General features: G+C 39.0%; 1 protein-coding gene across 1 annotated transcript; it reads right to left on the reverse strand.

Annotated features, from left to right (window-relative positions):
• Positions 1-453: 453 nt before the first annotated feature.
• Positions 454-5,120, reverse strand: LOC137739593 (beta-fructofuranosidase, insoluble isoenzyme CWINV1-like). The gene is made up of 7 exons (XM_068479216.1): positions 4,906-5,120; positions 4,706-4,714; positions 3,202-4,064; positions 2,444-2,602; positions 2,033-2,271; positions 1,739-1,829; positions 454-928 (listed from the first exon to the last, which is right to left on the reverse strand). The coding sequence occupies exons 1-7, from the start codon at positions 5,090-5,092 to the stop codon at positions 752-754; spliced, it is 1,725 nt and encodes a 574-aa protein (XP_068335317.1). The 5' UTR covers positions 5,093-5,120; the 3' UTR covers positions 454-751.
• Between the last annotated feature and the right edge of the window lie 12,607 nt (positions 5,121-17,727).

Raw genomic sequence — 17,727 nt, forward strand, 5'->3', positions numbered from 1 at the left:
TTGGAAATTTAAAAAAAAAATTCAACCAATTATATTATGACACTTAGTATACCAAGCCGTGTTCTGGACGCATTGAAAAATTTCTCAAAAAATTAGGATGGCTAAGCCACATCAAGGTAGAGAGAGGAGTGCAATAATGGTCGGTTAGAGCAACAAAAATTCTAGGTAGAATTTGTTTCTCTAGTTCACCCTAGCCATCCCCTAATTTGTGAGAAATTATTTAGTACGTAGCACCCAAACCTATCTTTAAGAGAGAAACTTTAGCGAACTCTTCTGTACTGTGCCAAGATCTACAGGCGTACATACACCTTATGAAACATAGTTTTGTGGGAACTTAGCAGAGTACATGTCATATGTTATATTTAGCCCATTACATGTAAGGAATGGTTATCGTTTTACCTTGCAAGTCTAACACGTATATAAAATGACTCGTTAAAAACACAAAAAGAAAATATTTATGCACAACGTGCCAAACTGTGTATTGGTAGGAAGCAAAAACCAAATGCCTTCAATATATATTTCTATCTTTATTCACCATTAGTCTTTTATAGAGACACACAATCGATCGAAATACATGATTGAAGTGATGCCAATTTATATATATATATATATATATTGACACCATTATTTTATCTGAAGAGTTAATCGAAATCAATGATCTAAGATCACCAGAATCAACAATATTTTATACTTTGAAGAAGATTAATTTTCTCCTCCTCCTCCTCCCCCGTAGTCTTTACGATTTCATATTTCAATTGATTTTTGCTGTTTTCAAGCTCCATGCACTCCCTGTGATTTTTACATCTTCTGTTCCATAATTGAAGGCATACAAGTGAGCATCATCGTCAATGGCCAATGTGGGATAAACCCTAGCTGTTATGCACGCCTTGCCTTCTCCACCAAAGCTCTCCACTATTGAGTGATCAATCTGCTCAGAAAAAGGAGGAAAAATTCCAAGTACGTTAGGTCAAATGTTTCTTATCATGAAATGGGTAAAAATAAAAGGATGAAGTGAAAAAGTATAGGCATCCATATCCAAAAAGAAGGAACCATATATGGGATAAAGCTGGTATAGTGGCATATCGACAAGTGTAAAATGTGCAACGAATGAGTAATGCATGTCAAAGATTGTGGCGCATGCATACGAGCCCAAAGTAGCTAGAATCCCCATTTTGCATGTAAACTAGTCCAATTTTAGGAGAAATTTTTAGTTGTGATAGGAATACGGATAGTATACTATGTGTTTTTATGTAAGCGGTGAAATTTTTTATTTTTTAAGTTATTAAGTTATTAACACACATATCCCACCATATATCTAGCGACACGTGATGTACCATCCTGTGTCACGGTCACATTAAAAAATCTCTCCAATTTTAGAAAGAGTGTTGGCATATATTCGGATGAGTAATTTTTGATCATGAATGCAAATACATATGACTCTCATAATGAGATCTGCAAAGCCGATGACCAGAATCAATTTTTCATCTAATGCGATACGATAAGATTGATTGTAGCATTTGACCTTTTCTTATGAACTGTTACCCATGAGGTGATTCTAGATTCTCAAATGTGCTTGATTGAAATTTCTCATGGGGAAGACTTTTAAATTCAAATAAACTTTTCCATGAATGCAATATGTATGGAGGCCCATGATCATATAGAAAGACACGTTTTCAATAAAAAATGATATATATATATATATATATATATATATATAGATTAGTTTAAAGCAACTTACCAAACTTCTTAGCGACAGCTGTTCACGAAGAGGATCCATCTTTACGAAAGCTCCATAAGTGGTCTTATCATTATCCTTATTTAAGGAAGAGCTACCGACCCATAACACCCAAAAAAAAAAAAAAAAAAAAAAAATATATATATATATATATATATATATATATATATATATATATACAAGTAGTTAATAATTTGAAGTTTGGTTAGACAAAAAAACAAGTAGTTAACAATTTGAAGTTTGGTTAGACATTTGGCGGAGAGAGAGAGAGAGAGAGAGAGAGAGAGAGAGAGAGACCTGCTTTGATCACTGCAGAGGAGCACCACATATTTGTTATTGGCTTTGAATATTCTATAGAACACTGCTGTGTATTCTTTCAAGCCCTTGGAAGCCAAAACATACAGCCCAAATGGTCCTAAATTACCTTTAACTGTGGCACTCTTTTGGCTACACAAAAGTTGGGGGTCTGTCCAACTAGGGTCAAGAACTTCTGCTTTCTTAAAATCACTTATTCCGAATGTAATCTCCACATCCGCCTGCAAAACAGTTGACAAAACAAAAGGAAAATACACCAAAATTAAAACGGTTGGTAGTAGACGTGGGCGTAGGGCTAGAACCGATGTGCTTTCTATATGTATTTGAATTTTCTTTCACATAGTTTAAAGTAAAATAGAATGTGTGAATAGCACATCCCTATAAAATGTTCACCTGTGCTGCAGTGACACCAACTACTTCAATCACTGATCCTCCCTTCAGCACAGTGCTTGGCAACTTGACAGTTTTTCCACGTAGCTTTTCAATTTCTTGTACCGGCCATTGCATCAACTGTTTCCCGGATTTGGCGAGCCATACGGTTCTTGGAATTGCCTGCGAGAGTCAAAGTCAATGCAAACACTACTCTACTTTAGTTCACAAAAGCCAGCTGCTAATTGGAGATTATTTAAATACCAAATAGCAAATAGGAAATAGAATCATCAGTGGTAAAGGGCGAATTTCTCGGGTTTTCTTAAAAAAAATTTGAAGGTGTCGGGTTCGAAATCCATTGTTGATGTGGAAACCAGATTTGTGATCAGAAAGATAATCTAACCTTGATTTGTCATTATTTGTTCTATTTTTTGAAAAATAAAAATAAAATAGCAACTAGCAAATAGCATTGATTGTGACCACACAATTAAGAAGTAGGCAGCGCTTGCCTGTGACCAATTTACAAATGTTGGAAAATCCTAATTTAGTCAAACATTATGTACATCAGAAATTGTGTTGTAATGCTGTGAATTTTATAACGAACTCGGATCCTCTTCGGATCCTTAAAAACTAAGCTTAAGGATCAAATTTCAACCGTCCGAATCATTTGCTTCTTAGGCTTAATTTTTGGTGATCCGGAGAGGATCTGAATTCTTTTATAACGGTATGATTTAGATTTATAATTTGACAGCATAAATATTTATTTGGCAAAAGAACATTACCTGAAGTCCAGACCATCCCTTCTTGATATCACCCTCGACGCTCGAAGATTCATTAATCCAACCCCACAATATCCTCCGTTTCTTAGAACTGTCAAAGAAAGTTTTTGAAGCATAAAACTTTCCATAATCATATCTCAAGCCTGAGTCACTCTCCACCGAACCCTTATCCGGAATATATATATCCTTGTCAATGTTATAAGTCCCAATTGTGTAGTACTCATGTTTAGTGTTATCCAGGCTAGCCTTGAGCACATATTTGACAGCAGGACCATTTTCTGATGTGTCAAGACCATTCTGGCCATGGATTGAAACTGGGAAAAAATCTGGACATTCCCACATTCCAGTTTTCTTGGCCGAGTGAAGGGGGTGTTTGGCCTTAACCCAATGAAGGAAATCTTTACTCCTGTATAGGATAGCTAATCCTCTTTGGTTCCGCTTGCTTCCAATGATCACTCTCCATCTCTTATCTGGGCCCAACCAAGCAGTTGTGGGGTCCCTAAATGAGCTTGCGTTGATACGGTTAGCTTGGGTGGGTGCCATTAGGGGATTTTGTGGGACCTTGACCCACTCCCTAAGAAATGGGTCTGAGAGGTTTTTGGGGAAGGCCAAATTTTGAACCTGCTGGTTTTGGGGGTTGATTCCGGTGTACAAAATGACCGGTTTGCCACTCGGGAGGATGGTGGCGGAACCCGACCAACAGCCGTTTATATCGGACGGCTGTGATGGGAAGATGGCAGCATCATGTGGGGTCCAGTTAACAAGATCAGTTGATGTGGAATGAGCCCACACAATGTTCCCCCAAACTACACCTTTAGGGTTGTATTGATAGAAGAGATGGTAAATTCCCTTGTAAATCAATGGTCCTGCAGCAAGAGTAATAGACAAGGCTTTAACACTTTACAATTCGAATGTGCCTAAAAGCCTAAACCCATAAAGGAACAAATAAAGTGTGGCTAAAATTAAAAAGCAAGAGTACAAGAGTATTTCTACTGTGCATCATTGTATACACATTGCTAAACTGACAGGCTAGATTTAAATGTTTTAGATGAAAACATTATACTGACGGTTGTAAGTACTCTACAGAGCAATGTATGCAATATACATTGATGCATCGCAGCATTTTTGACAAATACAAAACCACCAATCTTGACTTTGACTGTTTTTCTTTTGAAGGTGACTTTGGCTTCCAGTTATATTTGTATACATTGATGCATCGCAGCATTTTTGACAATGCAAAGCCACCAATCTTGACTTTGACTGTTTTTCTTTTGAAGGTGACTTTGGCTTCCAGTTATATTTGTATATATGTATACATGTATATATGTGTATATATGTATATAGGTTCATAGAAAATGAACTAATCGTAAGATTATCGACACATATGCTAATGCTCGATCCTGAAAGCCCATACACTGAACCCAGAAATGTAAGAGAAGAGTTGATTTTAACTAATTGCACAAAATACTTTCTGAAGAAAAGAGAACAAAAGGAGAAACAAACTAACCATTAGGATCTGTGCAACCAAACAAGCCGATTCGTCCATTCCACAATTAGAACAAGTCAATGCCAAAAACAAGAAGCAAGAAAACAAATGTTAGAGTTATAAACAATAAAAATGACAGGTGATAGAAAAAGAATGAAAATATATGAACAAAAAATAGAATAAACTAATGCATAAAATTAAAAGGTGAAAGAAAAATATACCATTGATCCAGTTCTTGGGAGGTTGGAAATGATAACCAGTTCTGTAGGGTTCATTATCTTGATGTGAGGAAGTTAGCTCGGAAGTTTGAAGGTTTCTGTAAACATGGTGGGAAGCTTCAAGCTGAACAACAGCATGGCCTAGCCAAAGAAAGAGAAAGCAGTAGAGGAAGAGAGAGGAGATGGACATGGTGGCTTTGTGTCTGCGGGGGTGAGAAATTAAGGGAACGTTATCCGGGGTATTTATAGGAGAAGTCATGACTCATGCGGTACTAGTTGTAAATAAAAACGACGACTTTTTTGTTTGTTCGGAGGAGCAGTCAACGCTAAGGGTGGATGGTTAGATGTGAGATAAAGAACAAAAAGTCATTGCAGAGTGATGTCTCATCATAAGATCTGAAGGAGGAAAAGTAAACTTTAGGACAAGGATCCAGAAAATTAGCAGCCTAGTTGATCTTTTCATATAAAAAATTCAAAAGTAAAGGGTTGCATTTTGTTTCTATCATTCTGGCTACATGGTATTAGAAAAGGGTTTTCTTTACACCATACAATTCTACCTGCGTGTTCAATTTTTTGTTTAATAATCTTCAAAAATTATTCTGCTACAATTTATTCAGTAGTACGAATTTTACGTAAAATTTAACAGTTGCAAACAAATATGAGATCTCTATATGCAAAATCAAATTGTTAATAATTTTCAGAATCTTTCAATTGTATGTACCATGAAAACATACTGTAAATTACTATTTATGACACTATGATAAACAAGTTTGAACTTACCATTCTTCTTTTTGGTAATCAAATCAAAAGTAATGTTAAACAAACAAAAAATGACAGAATAAAAAAAAATTGTAATTCACGTGATCAAAATCATGTACTCATGCATTCGAGATCTTATAAATATATAGAAGTGCAGTATGATGATAATCTAAAGAACGCATTTTTTAACACATTGAGACGACCCAGTCAGCTTTGCATGTGCCTTGAGCTCATGTCCCCTATATAGCTTCTAGCTTAATATTCAAACACTGTCAACCATGCATAACATAATCATTCACTAACTTCAACTTGTTCTATCCCTTATACATCACTCCAGATGCTGCTCTAAAACTTTGTGCTTGACTAAAAACAAATTGGTAATTAACTCATAGGCTTGGCAGAGTTTCCTCAGATTTATATAAAATAATCAGTTCCAAAATTCCCTACCTCATTTGTTTATCTCCAATCCTTTGAGTTAAAACTTAAAATTTCTAACTTGAAAACAGTTTTTTTGCTCCAACCTTTTCGGGTTAAATTTTTAGCCTGATATTATTAAAGAATGAATTTAGGATAATTTTTTCTCTTAAAATAACATTTTAAAAAAGAAAAATTATGTAGACTATTATAATTTAATTTTATGAACATTTTAACATAAAAATATTTAGATTCCGATAAATATTGAAAAATCACTAAACTGACACCATGAAACTCGTAGAACACTATGAAAGAATATGAAACACATGAAATAATTTTTTTTTTTATAATTATTTTAGCCGTTAGATTTAAATTTGAACATTTTTTACTGTTGGATTTAATCATATTAGATTTGAGTCATTGGATTCAATGAATTTACAAAAAAAAAGAAAAACACATATATGGTGAGCCTAACCCATGGGAGATTTCTGGCCTAAATTTACCCCAAAAAAAAAGTTTTGAGTTAAAACTCATATTGGCCCAAAGGTTGGAGTAAGTTGGGGTAGTTTAGAACCTAAAATTTGAGTTTTATCCCAAGGTTGAAGTAGGTCTTATGTGAGCTTGAATTGTTATGTACTATGATTGCATTGATCACAAATAATTGGGTTTTGGGTTAAATTGTAATGAAATTAGGGTCAATGTATAATTTTCCTTTTATTGAAGGAGTTTGTTTAAGTGTTTTGCCTGTTTGTGCCCATGTGGTAGTTACACATGTGGAATGCTGGCTAGTGTTCTAAAGTCTCATTCTCTCTTGTAACGATCGGATTTGAAAAACAATAATATTTTACCCGAATTGTGATGTTGCATCTCCTTCTTCCCCTCATCTTTTATAGATGACTTGTGGCAAGGTTAAAGTCAAATTGACTTTACTGTAGATGTAACCCAGTTTTAAGGGGTGAACCACTTAAATCCTAAATTTATTTCATTCTAGCTTTAATCCCAAGCCCACCAAGGGCTAATTACCTTAATTTTTTAACCTACAAGTTTTGAGCGTAAACAGTTGCAGATGCTCTTTCTAGAATACAAGGAGGCATTCATTCTTAGTGAAAACTTCTTGTTCTACGATGGAATGTGCAACCATTTCTTACCCCTATTTCGGGTGGATGGATGAATTGAGAAGGTACAATGAAGTGAATAAGTGGGTTGCAAAAAAAAACTTAAAGAAGTCTATGATAGTACCAATAAGGGAGTTTAAGTTCTACACTTGCCAAGTATTCAGTTGATGATGGGTTTTGTATGATAAGAAAATGATTATACTGAGTCCATTATCATAGTGGAGACAAAAGATCATAAAGGATTGCCCAATTATTAAGAAGGTATAGACTGATATTAGTATAGACTTCACAGTAGAACTGCCCAATTGTAAAGGAAGAACTGTCATCGTGGTGGTAATAGATTGTCCAAGTACGCACATTTATAGCTCTTTCACACCCTTACATTGTGGCAAATGTGACTAAAATATTTATCGAGAAGGTTTTCAAACTCCATGGAGTGCCAAGTTCATTTGTGAGTGACAGATACCCTGTGTTTATGAGCTCTGGTTACCATCCTCAATGATGGCCAAATTGAAGTCATGAAAAAATTTCTGGAAACATACCTAAGGTGCTTTGTGGGAAGACAACCTAAGAGATGGGTGCAATGGCTACCTTGGGTTGAGTGCTGCTTTAGTACTTCTTACCACATATCCTCAAGGTTCACTAATTTTGAGCTTGTGTATGAAATGGGAAATGCAAGAGTTGATTATTTGGAACAAACCTTGGTCAAAATGGATGGAATTTTAGCTGTTCTTAAGTACAATCTGGAATTGGCTCAAAATAGGATGAAATTGCAAGCTAACAAGAAGAGGATTGAGAAGTATTTTGAAGTGGGTGATATGGTAGATTTGAGATTGGTTCCCGATCAATTACAGTCATTGGCTTGTCATAGTTATCAGAAATTGTAGCTAAGATTCTATGGTCCATATAAAATCATAGAGAAGATTGGTGCAGTGGCCTACTGTGAAGTCTAGTTTTACTCCCTTGTCAAATGTTGTAAATTCACACAGCTCTAGTTAGATTTAGGGTTAAAATGCTACTTTTGGGATCATGCTGCAGGAAATATCACTTCAAGAGCTTAACTTTTTTTTATCAAAGGTTTGTTCATACATATGTATTTCATGCTATTATTTCTAGTACATTATGTCTAGTGGTTCTATCTCGTCAAAACTTCTCGTTGCTTTCACGCAAGTTGGTCACACTTAAAGACAACCCATATGGGCCATCTGACAACTTTTTCCTGAAAATTGTTTTTCAACTTTTTCAACCCTAGATCTTTCCAGATTGCTTTTGCATATGACATGTGGCTTTTTCGGTCCCCTTTCTTGTCTAAAACAAAGACCACTATAAAAGCTTCATCTAGGGTTTTATTTTCAATAGGCTAAGAGATTTATATTTTCTAATAAGGGTTGTTTTCAGCTATGAGTTGCCCTTTTGTTCTTACTTGAAAACCCTAGCCACAAAATTGCACTCATGCACTAAATACCCACACCCATGCATATTAGGTAGCATTGTTTTTGTGATTTTGATCTTTGTTTTAGGTCAAGCTTTTCTAGTTTCTAATCTTCGAGCTGACCACTTTTCGAATTCACATTAGTTTCATCTTTCAAGTGTTCGACAAGTGAAATTGACTAGACATCAAATCCTGATTTGCTTAGAATCATTTGCATAAGTTGAATTGATTTTGGTGCCACAAGGTGAAGAGCTCAGGATAAGCTGCCACTTCGTTAAAACCGAATGAATCTATCTCGTGAAGGGCAAGGTTGCACAAAGGTACAAGCTGCTCCATAGATTAGGATCTAGGAATTGAGTTTGTGTGGTTACTTTGTAAGAATCTTGATTTCACTAGTGGATTGGACTCAATGGAGAGTCCTCGGTTTTTTAACCCAGAGGTGGGTTTTTTTCGGCCAAAAACATCTTGTGCAACTTATCGCTTTTCTAGTTTACTTACCCTCCCTTTACTTGTGATATGTTCATCATTATTTGCAAAGAGACAAATCCATGCAACTAAACTTGTCAGAGTTAAAAAGTGCACTAAACTGGATCTTAGTTAACTATGAACATTTTAATAAACTATTTTTTAATTGATTACTTCCGCTATGAGTAAACTAGCATATCTGATCTTAATTGATGAGTGTTGCTAACTAGTCAGACAAGAATGTATATAGATTTTAAATTGCAGGTTATTCCAATTTGACCTAAAACTCAAATTGCCAGAAGGGACCAAAATCCATCTTGTATTTCATGTGAGTTACCTCAAGAAACAATTGGAAGTCAGTGTGGTTCCAAATTTGATTTTGCCTCAAGTGACAGATGATTGATTGATACATGAAGCCCCTCTAGCAATCCTTGCTAGAAGAATGTAGAAGAAGGGAAATGCAGTTGGTGTTCAACTTCTAGTGCAGTGGAATGGACAAGAAGCAACATATGCTACTAGGTAGGATTTTGATGAGTTTAAAGCCAGATTTCAAAATTTTTCAGTTTGAACCTTGTGGACAAGGTTGTTTCTTAAGGGGGAAGTATTCCTATGTACTATGATTGCCTTAATCACAAGTAATTGGAGTTAAATTGTAGTGAAATTGCGGTCAATTTGTAATTTTCTTTTATTGTAGGCGTTTGTTCAATTGTTTTGTTTGTTTGTGCCCATGTTGCAGTCACACATGTGGAATGTTGGCTAGTTTTTGAGCAACTCCACCCCTAAAAGTTCCCCCAGGCTATAGGCAACCTAATTGCCAAGATGAACCATAATTGCCCAAGTGCATCTACACCCCTAAATTGAATAGCCCAGGCTATTGGTATTAAAATATTGTTATTATTTTTATAAAATAATAAAAGAATTTTATTATAAAACTAATAATATTTTATTTTTAATTTCCAATAATAGTAAAAGATTGTTTGAGAGTATTTAAAAATATTGAAATGTGTTGTATGATGGAAAATCATCATTAAGTATTTATAGAAAAAAAAGTCACTTAGTACTACGGCCTAGTGACATTCCTCTTTACTTGTAAGTGAAATGTCTTAGGTTCGAATCTCATGAATGGTGAATTTGATACCAAATTAGGCTGCCTATTGTGGATGCAAATTTCTTCCTCGTTCTTTGACAAAATTGCACCTACAAAACAAATAACACCTTAGGTCAAGGCCAAGAGCTTCACTGCCCACGATGATTTTTTTTTTGGGGGGGGGGGTGTTTGGCCGAAGAACCTCCGATGCCAAAGTTTGAATTTTGAGGGAAAAGTGTTCGGAGAATTTAACAAGAGAATTGGAATTGAGTTTTGGAGAGAATGTGGGGGTTTATATAAGGGTGTGGCCGGCCCCCTTGGGAAAGGAAGGACCGGCCACTTGTATGATTTTGTGGGTTAGGTTCTTGATTTGTGGTTAATTAGCTAATTAATGAAATAATTAATTAATTTATTAGCTAATTAATATAATAAAAGAGGAATGATTCGGGGGTTACCTTGTGGAGAAGATATGATGAGAATAAATGAAATAGGTTATAAATAAATACGTATTTTGGGTACTTTTGACTTGATTGAGGGATGATTGTCTACTGCTCGTACGTAGGGATTCCGGTGTTCCCTGAGGGTAATTTTGTCTTTTTCACCCAAAAATCCATGTGTGACCTCTTGATTATTTTTGGCTCCACAAATGATCTCACACCTGTTGGGCTGCTCGTAGAAAAGGGCAACAAGTGTAGAGATTTGCTTGCTTTGGGAAACATATGATTGTTTCCTATTTTGATGTAGATTCCCTCTTCAATAGGAAATTAGATCTTTCTAGGAAAGGGAAATAAATTTCTCTTAAAGCCTATATAAGTACACCTTAAGTGGATTATTAAATCAACTTGGGGGAGTGATTTATTCTACCCTACAAGAGAGAAAGAGCTTAGAGGATATTTGTTCCCCCTCCTCTAGCAATCTTCTACATCTTGCCTGTGCAAAGGATTGTCTTTCGTTGCTTGCTTCGCCTTCTCGTTGCTTTTAGGTTAGAAAAAAAATTAATTTTCTTGTCTTCATAATTTTTGGGAGCCTCGAGGCTTGAAATTTGGCTCGACGGGGGTCGATGAGGCTTGAAAAAAGTGGCTAAAAAGCCACGGCACAGTGGTTGCATTGGGTTGACCTTGTGATGGCACCTGGGTGCTGCGGTTTGGGCCTTTGTGCCTGGGCTGTGAGGAAAAGGTGGCACGGGGGCGCCAGCCCCTTATTTGCTAGATTGGACCGTGTCGCTTTTAGGCCGAGAAGAAGAAAGTGAGAGAGGGGAGGCAGCACGGGCTGGGCTTCCTAGATTGATGATTTCGGACCGCAGGGCATGATGCTTTTTTTTTTTTTTTTTTTTTTTTTTTTTTAAGCTAGGCTCGGGCCCGTGCTTAAGGAAGGAGAGGAGGGCCGCAAAGCTTGGCCCGCTTGTTTGGGCTGAAGTTGCCCTTTTTTTTTTTTGTGCAGCCACCTAACGAATCTTCCTTGCATCTTTGTAGAATTTCTTTAAGCATGTCTTCCTCGTACCACAAGAATGATGATAGTATGCTGCCATTGTATTGTCAAGGTGGGTCATTAAGCAAGGTTGGTTACTTTAAGGCTGCTTACTTCAAAATTAGCTCTGATGACTTGTTTAGAGACTTTCTTGAGGCATATTGGCATGTCATTCTGTCGGGAGTACGTGTGAAGTGTGTTAAGGATGGTAGCAGCCGTAAGCCATGTGATGGGGCTCGGAGAGCCATCAAGTTCCTCCCTTAGTATTTTGCGTTGGGGTTTACTTTTCTTATACTGCATTTATTCCAAGAAGTGCTCTGCTTCATAAGATGTGCCCCCGCCTAATGTTCTCCCAATGCGGTTCGTGTGATGGTGGGATTCCACAATTTAAGCCAATTATTTGACTTAGATCTAACCATCAACGAATTTTGGTACTTCTTTGACATAGGTCACATTGAAGGAGTTGGGCAGTTGCAATCTCGCCATAGGCTTTTTGATAACTCGAGCAATGAAGATCATGACTGGGCCAATGAGACTTTGGAGATAAGTGGAGAATGGATGTCTGATTCTTCCCTCGAGTTGCATGTTCCAACGGTCTTCATATTCGGTAAGTAAGCTGCTTAATTTCTCGGCTGCTTTGTATTTGTGCTAAGCTGTTTTTTAATTTTCTGATTATCTTCCACTGTTTTTGTAGATTCAGAGTTTGGCTAAACTCCTAAGAGTTCTCTAGACATGAAGAAAGTGCATGTTGCTCTGGGTATCCCCTCCAAGTACTGTGAGTGGCATTGACTGCTTAGTCCTCTTCGTAGTGAAAAAGGTGGGCTACCCTCAAGAGATGAGATAAAATGAATCAAGGTTGAGGCGTTGGCTAGCCCTATCACTGTGGTGGAGCTTGCTACAAATGAAGGTGGGAAAAAGATGCCTTCCCCGCCTACTGAGAAGAAGTCAAAGACTTTTTCCGTTGCTCGCGAGGATTCACCAACTGCTCTCAAGCTTATGATTGACTTGACTTCTTCCAATGGTGAGAAAGAGGAGGCTGTTAGATCTGTGCCGGTGGCGCCTACCATTCCGAAGGCTACTAGTTTGATTGCTGATAAGATTACCTGGTGTAGAAGTTCCTCCATGCCTTCGGTGCCGAAGTTTATGCCAAAACGTCATTCTAGGGCTAAGTCTGGTTCACATTTGAAGAGGCTTGCTGTTATGAAAAGTTGGCTCCAAAACCCGTTCCCTCTGCTGTTGAGATCGACTTGTCTACTAAAAAGAAGGAGATTGCTCGTGCAGGCAATCGTGAGAAATTCACCAAGTATGTTTTTGGGGAAGTTGTTAAGATTTGTGCGCTTTTGAAACCAAATCTGCTTGAGGACATAGATGTATGTACCAAGTTTGTTGATGGTGTCAAAGGGGTTGTTGGCCCAAGTGCCTTTGCGAAACATACGAGCGAGTACATGAGGACTACTTTGCCAGCCATGATGCAAAAAACGATGATTCTGGTAGTTAAGTTTATGCTTCTTGATTAAGAGGATACCAAGGCTGCCAAGGAGGTGGCAAGAATTGTGGCAGCCGAAGCTTACTTATCGGCCGAGAAAGTCAAGAAATTAGAATATGAGCTTGTTGCTTTGAAGGGGTCTAATATCTCCGCCCCCACTTTTCTGCAGCTTAAGACTGCTCACCAAGAGATCGTGGATTTTAAGTCTAGGCTTGATGCGATCCAAGTAAAGTATGAAAGTGCAGAGAAAGAGATCGAGTGTTACATATCTCAGATTCAAGATCTTGAGCGTGCCATATTTGAATTCTGCTTCGCTGCTTATGCAAAGGATGAATATCTGATCGCTGCTTACAACCAAGTGACCCATTTCAAGAAGGTTGTTGATAGGCTTGAGCCAAGTGTTGGAACTCCAAGGTGCTTTGAAGATCAACGACAATTTGAAGAAAGAAGTAGAGGAGCTACAATGTGTTCGTGCTTGTATGCTTAAGGAGAATGAGCAGTTTAAAGGTGAGAAGGCTAGGTTTGAGGCTTCGTTTACTTAGAGTCAAGCTGATTTCTACAAGCTTGGTTTTGTAGATCATCTCTTTGGGCAGCCATCTGACTTTGAGTTTTCTGGTAAAGACTTCGAGACCTTCTCTATTTCTCCGGAAGACTTGCTTGCCTTTACTTTGAGTATTCTATTGGTGAAGTAGTCGAAGAGGTTGGTGCGCAGGCTGGGGCAGCTGAGGGTGAAGCGCCAGATTGTGCCGCTGCTGAGGGCGTAGCGGCTGTTGAAAGTGTGGCGACCGAGTAGTCGTGGGATGTCCAAGCTGTTAAAAAATAGTCTTCTAGGTAGCCTTTAGGATTTTTTTTTTTGTTTTTCCTTGTTGCTTTTACTTTGCTTGAACTTCTTCGGTCTTTGCCAGTTGTTTATCAATTTTGCTAGAAAATTTAATAAACTTGCTTCCTTCGCTTTTCTCCATCTTCGTTTCTTTTGTTCATGCCCTAACCTTTGGTGTAGAACTTTGCAAAGTTGTTAGCCATAGGGTTGGTAGCCAGATGCCTTACTTACAGAAGCAGACAAGTTCGTGTAACCACTGGGATGTTAACCTTGGTTTTCTCTAATTCTGTAGGTTGCATAGCAAGTATCACAATACTTTAGGACTTGGTGTTGGTTGTTCCGCGCTCAGCAGTGATGAAGCTTATCGAATACGTAGCATGTCGGCAGTGGATAAGGCTTCGTATATGCATGCTAGCTTGTTTAACCTTTCACAAGAATGTGCAGTTGTATAAGTCTAGCGTGGCTTTACTGCTCGAAAGGCAAGCCGTAGGCAATATCCTGGAAACCGTAGGCTACCTTAGTGCACTTGGTAGCAGCTTTAGGGTTCCAGAGCAGCTGTCCATAGGTCGTGCTATATTATATGCCCCCTCCGTCTCTAGGGCCCGGTTCCTCGCGGATTAGCCCAAGAGACCCAAAATATTTCAGTTAGCTAAGCCTTGAAAAAGATCATTGTGGCTACTTTTAGGAATCCGGGCACAAGCCATTGTGCATCTAGTTATACTAGGGCAGCCCGGCCCATCCACGTCTAGATATTCGGAGTGTAGAGTTTATCTTTTCGCTTTGGAAAGCAAACCCATGTGGGTGTCAGGGAATTAGTTTACCCTCTCGCACTGGCGAGCATGGTTAGTCCCTAAGGGAGATGGTGCAATTCCTGCGGTGAGTCCCTAAGAAGGGCGAGATCTTCTTTTGAAGTGCATGAGAGATAAGTTATTGTAGACATGTAGTCGAGCCAAGTTGTAAATTAGTTCTGAATTCCTCATTGAAAAACGAGTGAAACGAATGAATAAGTTAGCTGTAAAAAACTTCATAACAACTGGATAGTCATCGGCTTGCAAGGTGGTGCCCGTTGAGCTGCTTGAGTCTTCTGGTCTTGATATAGTGGGAGGTTACACATGGTACTTCCTTAGGTTGTAGGAGTTCCATTGCTTCTCAATCTCCTTGTCGTTCATGGTAGCGAGGGTGTATTTACCCTTGCCGCCTACTCTGCTGATTTTGTACAAACCTTCCCAGATATGATCCATCTTTTTGGAGCCTTCTGTGCGGGCAGTGATGAAGGCCTTTCTTAGGACTAGATCTCCAGGTTGGAACTACTGGATCTTGGCTCTTTTATTGTAGTTGGAGAGAAGCTGCTACTGGTAGGCTGCGATGCAGGTAATGGTCTGCTCGCGCTTTTCCTCTACCAGATCTAAGCTTGTGGCCATCTTCTTATTGTTCTGCTCAATGATTGGCAGTAGAGTGCTGATGCTTGACACGATGATGTTGAAAGGAATGACTGCTTCTGAACTAAATGCCAAAAAGAAAGAAGTCTCACCGGTTGCTCGTCTTTTGCTGGTGCGACATGTCCATAAACATCAGCGGAGTTCGTCTGGCTATTTTCCCATCATCTTGTTGGATGCTTTAGCCTACCTATGGTCTTGAGGATATCTCGACGTGGACATGTGCTGCTTGATGCCATACTTTTGGAAGAACTTCACCAAATCTTTGCCCACGAATTGCAAACTGTTGTCAGTGACAATGGACTAAGGGATACCAAATCAGTAAATGATGTTCTTCTATATGAAGCGCTCTATGTCCGTCTGAGTCATGGTAGTCATGGGCTCCACTTCTACCCATTTGAAGAAGTAATCGGTTGCCACGATCATCATGCCTCTGCCCCTAATAGTAGGGGGCATTAGTCCTACTAGGTGAATTGCCCACTGCATGAAAGGCCAATGACTCGTCTGCAAGTGTAGTTTGCTGGCAGGCAGCGCTAGTATTGGCTTGTAGCGTTGGCAGCGGTCGCACTTTTGTACTAACTCTTTAGCATCTTGGTGCATGGTAGGCCAGTAGTAGCTTGCGTTAAGAGCATTCTGCATTAAGGATCGACCTCTGGAGTGATTTCCACAAACGCCTTTGTGGATTGAGCTTAGAACCTTCAAGTCATCAGGAGGTGCTAGGCAGCGGAGATATAGTCCTGTGTAGGATCTTCAGATGAGAATGCCGTTCCATATGTAATAGCGTGCTGCCTTCATTTGGAGCTTTCTAGATTCCAACTTTTTCGTGGGGAGTATGCCGTTGACCAGGTAATCTATAATAAAACTTTGCCAGTTGAAAGTTATACTAACTTGTGACACTTTAGCTGCCGGCTTTGCCTCTAAGCTTGGCTTGTCTAGATACTTCACTAGAATCGAGCATTTGAGTTGGTGGTCGAGGGTGGAGCCTAGGCCAACTAGCGTATTCGTGTGGGTGTTGTTTGTCGCGGAACTTGAGTGAGAGTGTAAGTCTGAAATGCCTTAAGTTGCTTGCGTACTTTCTCTAGGTGTTGCGTCATCCTTGGATGTTTTGTCGTGCACTCCTCAGTAGTCTGGCTAGTGATTAGCTGGGAATCGGAATTAATTGTAAGCTTCTTCACCTCCAAGTCTTTTGCTATTTGGAGGCCTGCTAGTAGGGTCTCGTACTCTACTTCGTTGTTGGATGCTTTAAAGCCTATAGTGATCGCCTGCTCGAGCATTGAACCGTCTAGGGTGACAAGGACCATGCCTGCTTCCGATCATTTGTAGTTGGATGCACCGTTGACATGCAAATGCCAAAAGTCTCCGTTAGGGGAAGTAGGCGCGGCTAAGGTGTGCTCGGCTACTTTTGGGGCGTTGTTGGGCCACTCTGTTATGTCGCTTAGGCTAGGCGTGAATTCTGCTATGAAGTTTGCCAAGGCTTGGGCCTTTATTGCCGTGCAGGGTCGAAAAACTAAACTGTATTGGCCAAGTTCCAATGTCCATTTCATCACTTGTTGAGAAACGTCCTAACCATGTAAGATTGATCGTAGAGGATATTGAGTCATGACGAAGAATGTGTGAGTTTGAAGGTATGGTCTGAGCTTCCGAGCCGCAACAACTAGTGCCAAAATTAATTTTTTTTTATTTTTAGATATCTTGTTTCCGCATCGAGAAAAGCTTTAGATGTGTAAAATACCGGCAGTTAGGCCTTCAGCTCTTCTCGTATGAGGGCAGAGCTCACTGCTACTTTTGAGACTACCAAGTAGATAAGTCCTCCGTTGCTTCCGGCTTGGATAGTAAGGGAGGTGATGTAACACAGGTCATGGAAAACTTTTTCTCATTCTTCATCTTATTTATCTCGTTGTGCCCTCTTGATGGCCTTGAAAAAAGGCTTGCATCGATTAGTGGACCGCGAGAGAAAGTGGTTAAGGACGGTTGCTTGTCCAGTCAAGCTTTGGATCTCCTTCAAGGTAGTGGGAGATTTCATCTCTAGGATCGCTCAGATTTGCTTGGGATGTGCTTCGATTCCTCGTTGGGTTACTAGGTACCCTAAGAATCTGCTTGAAGATACTCGAATGTGCATTTGGTGGGGTTGAGGTTCATCTTGTACTTTCTAAGGATGTTGAAAGTTTCTGTCAGGTTACCGATGTGGTTTGACTGCTGCTTGCCCTTCACCATGATGTCATCGATATAGACTTCTATTGTTACCCCAATTTGCTTTTTGAACATCAAGTTTACTAACCTTTGGTAAGTGGCTCCCACATTCTTGAGGCCGAATGGCATGACTTTGTAGCTATAGGTGCCTCGC

Source organism: Pyrus communis, chromosome 7 (genome assembly GCF_963583255.1).
Source record: "Pyrus communis chromosome 7, drPyrComm1.1, whole genome shotgun sequence".
Taxonomy (NCBI): Eukaryota; Viridiplantae; Streptophyta; class Magnoliopsida; order Rosales; family Rosaceae; genus Pyrus; species Pyrus communis.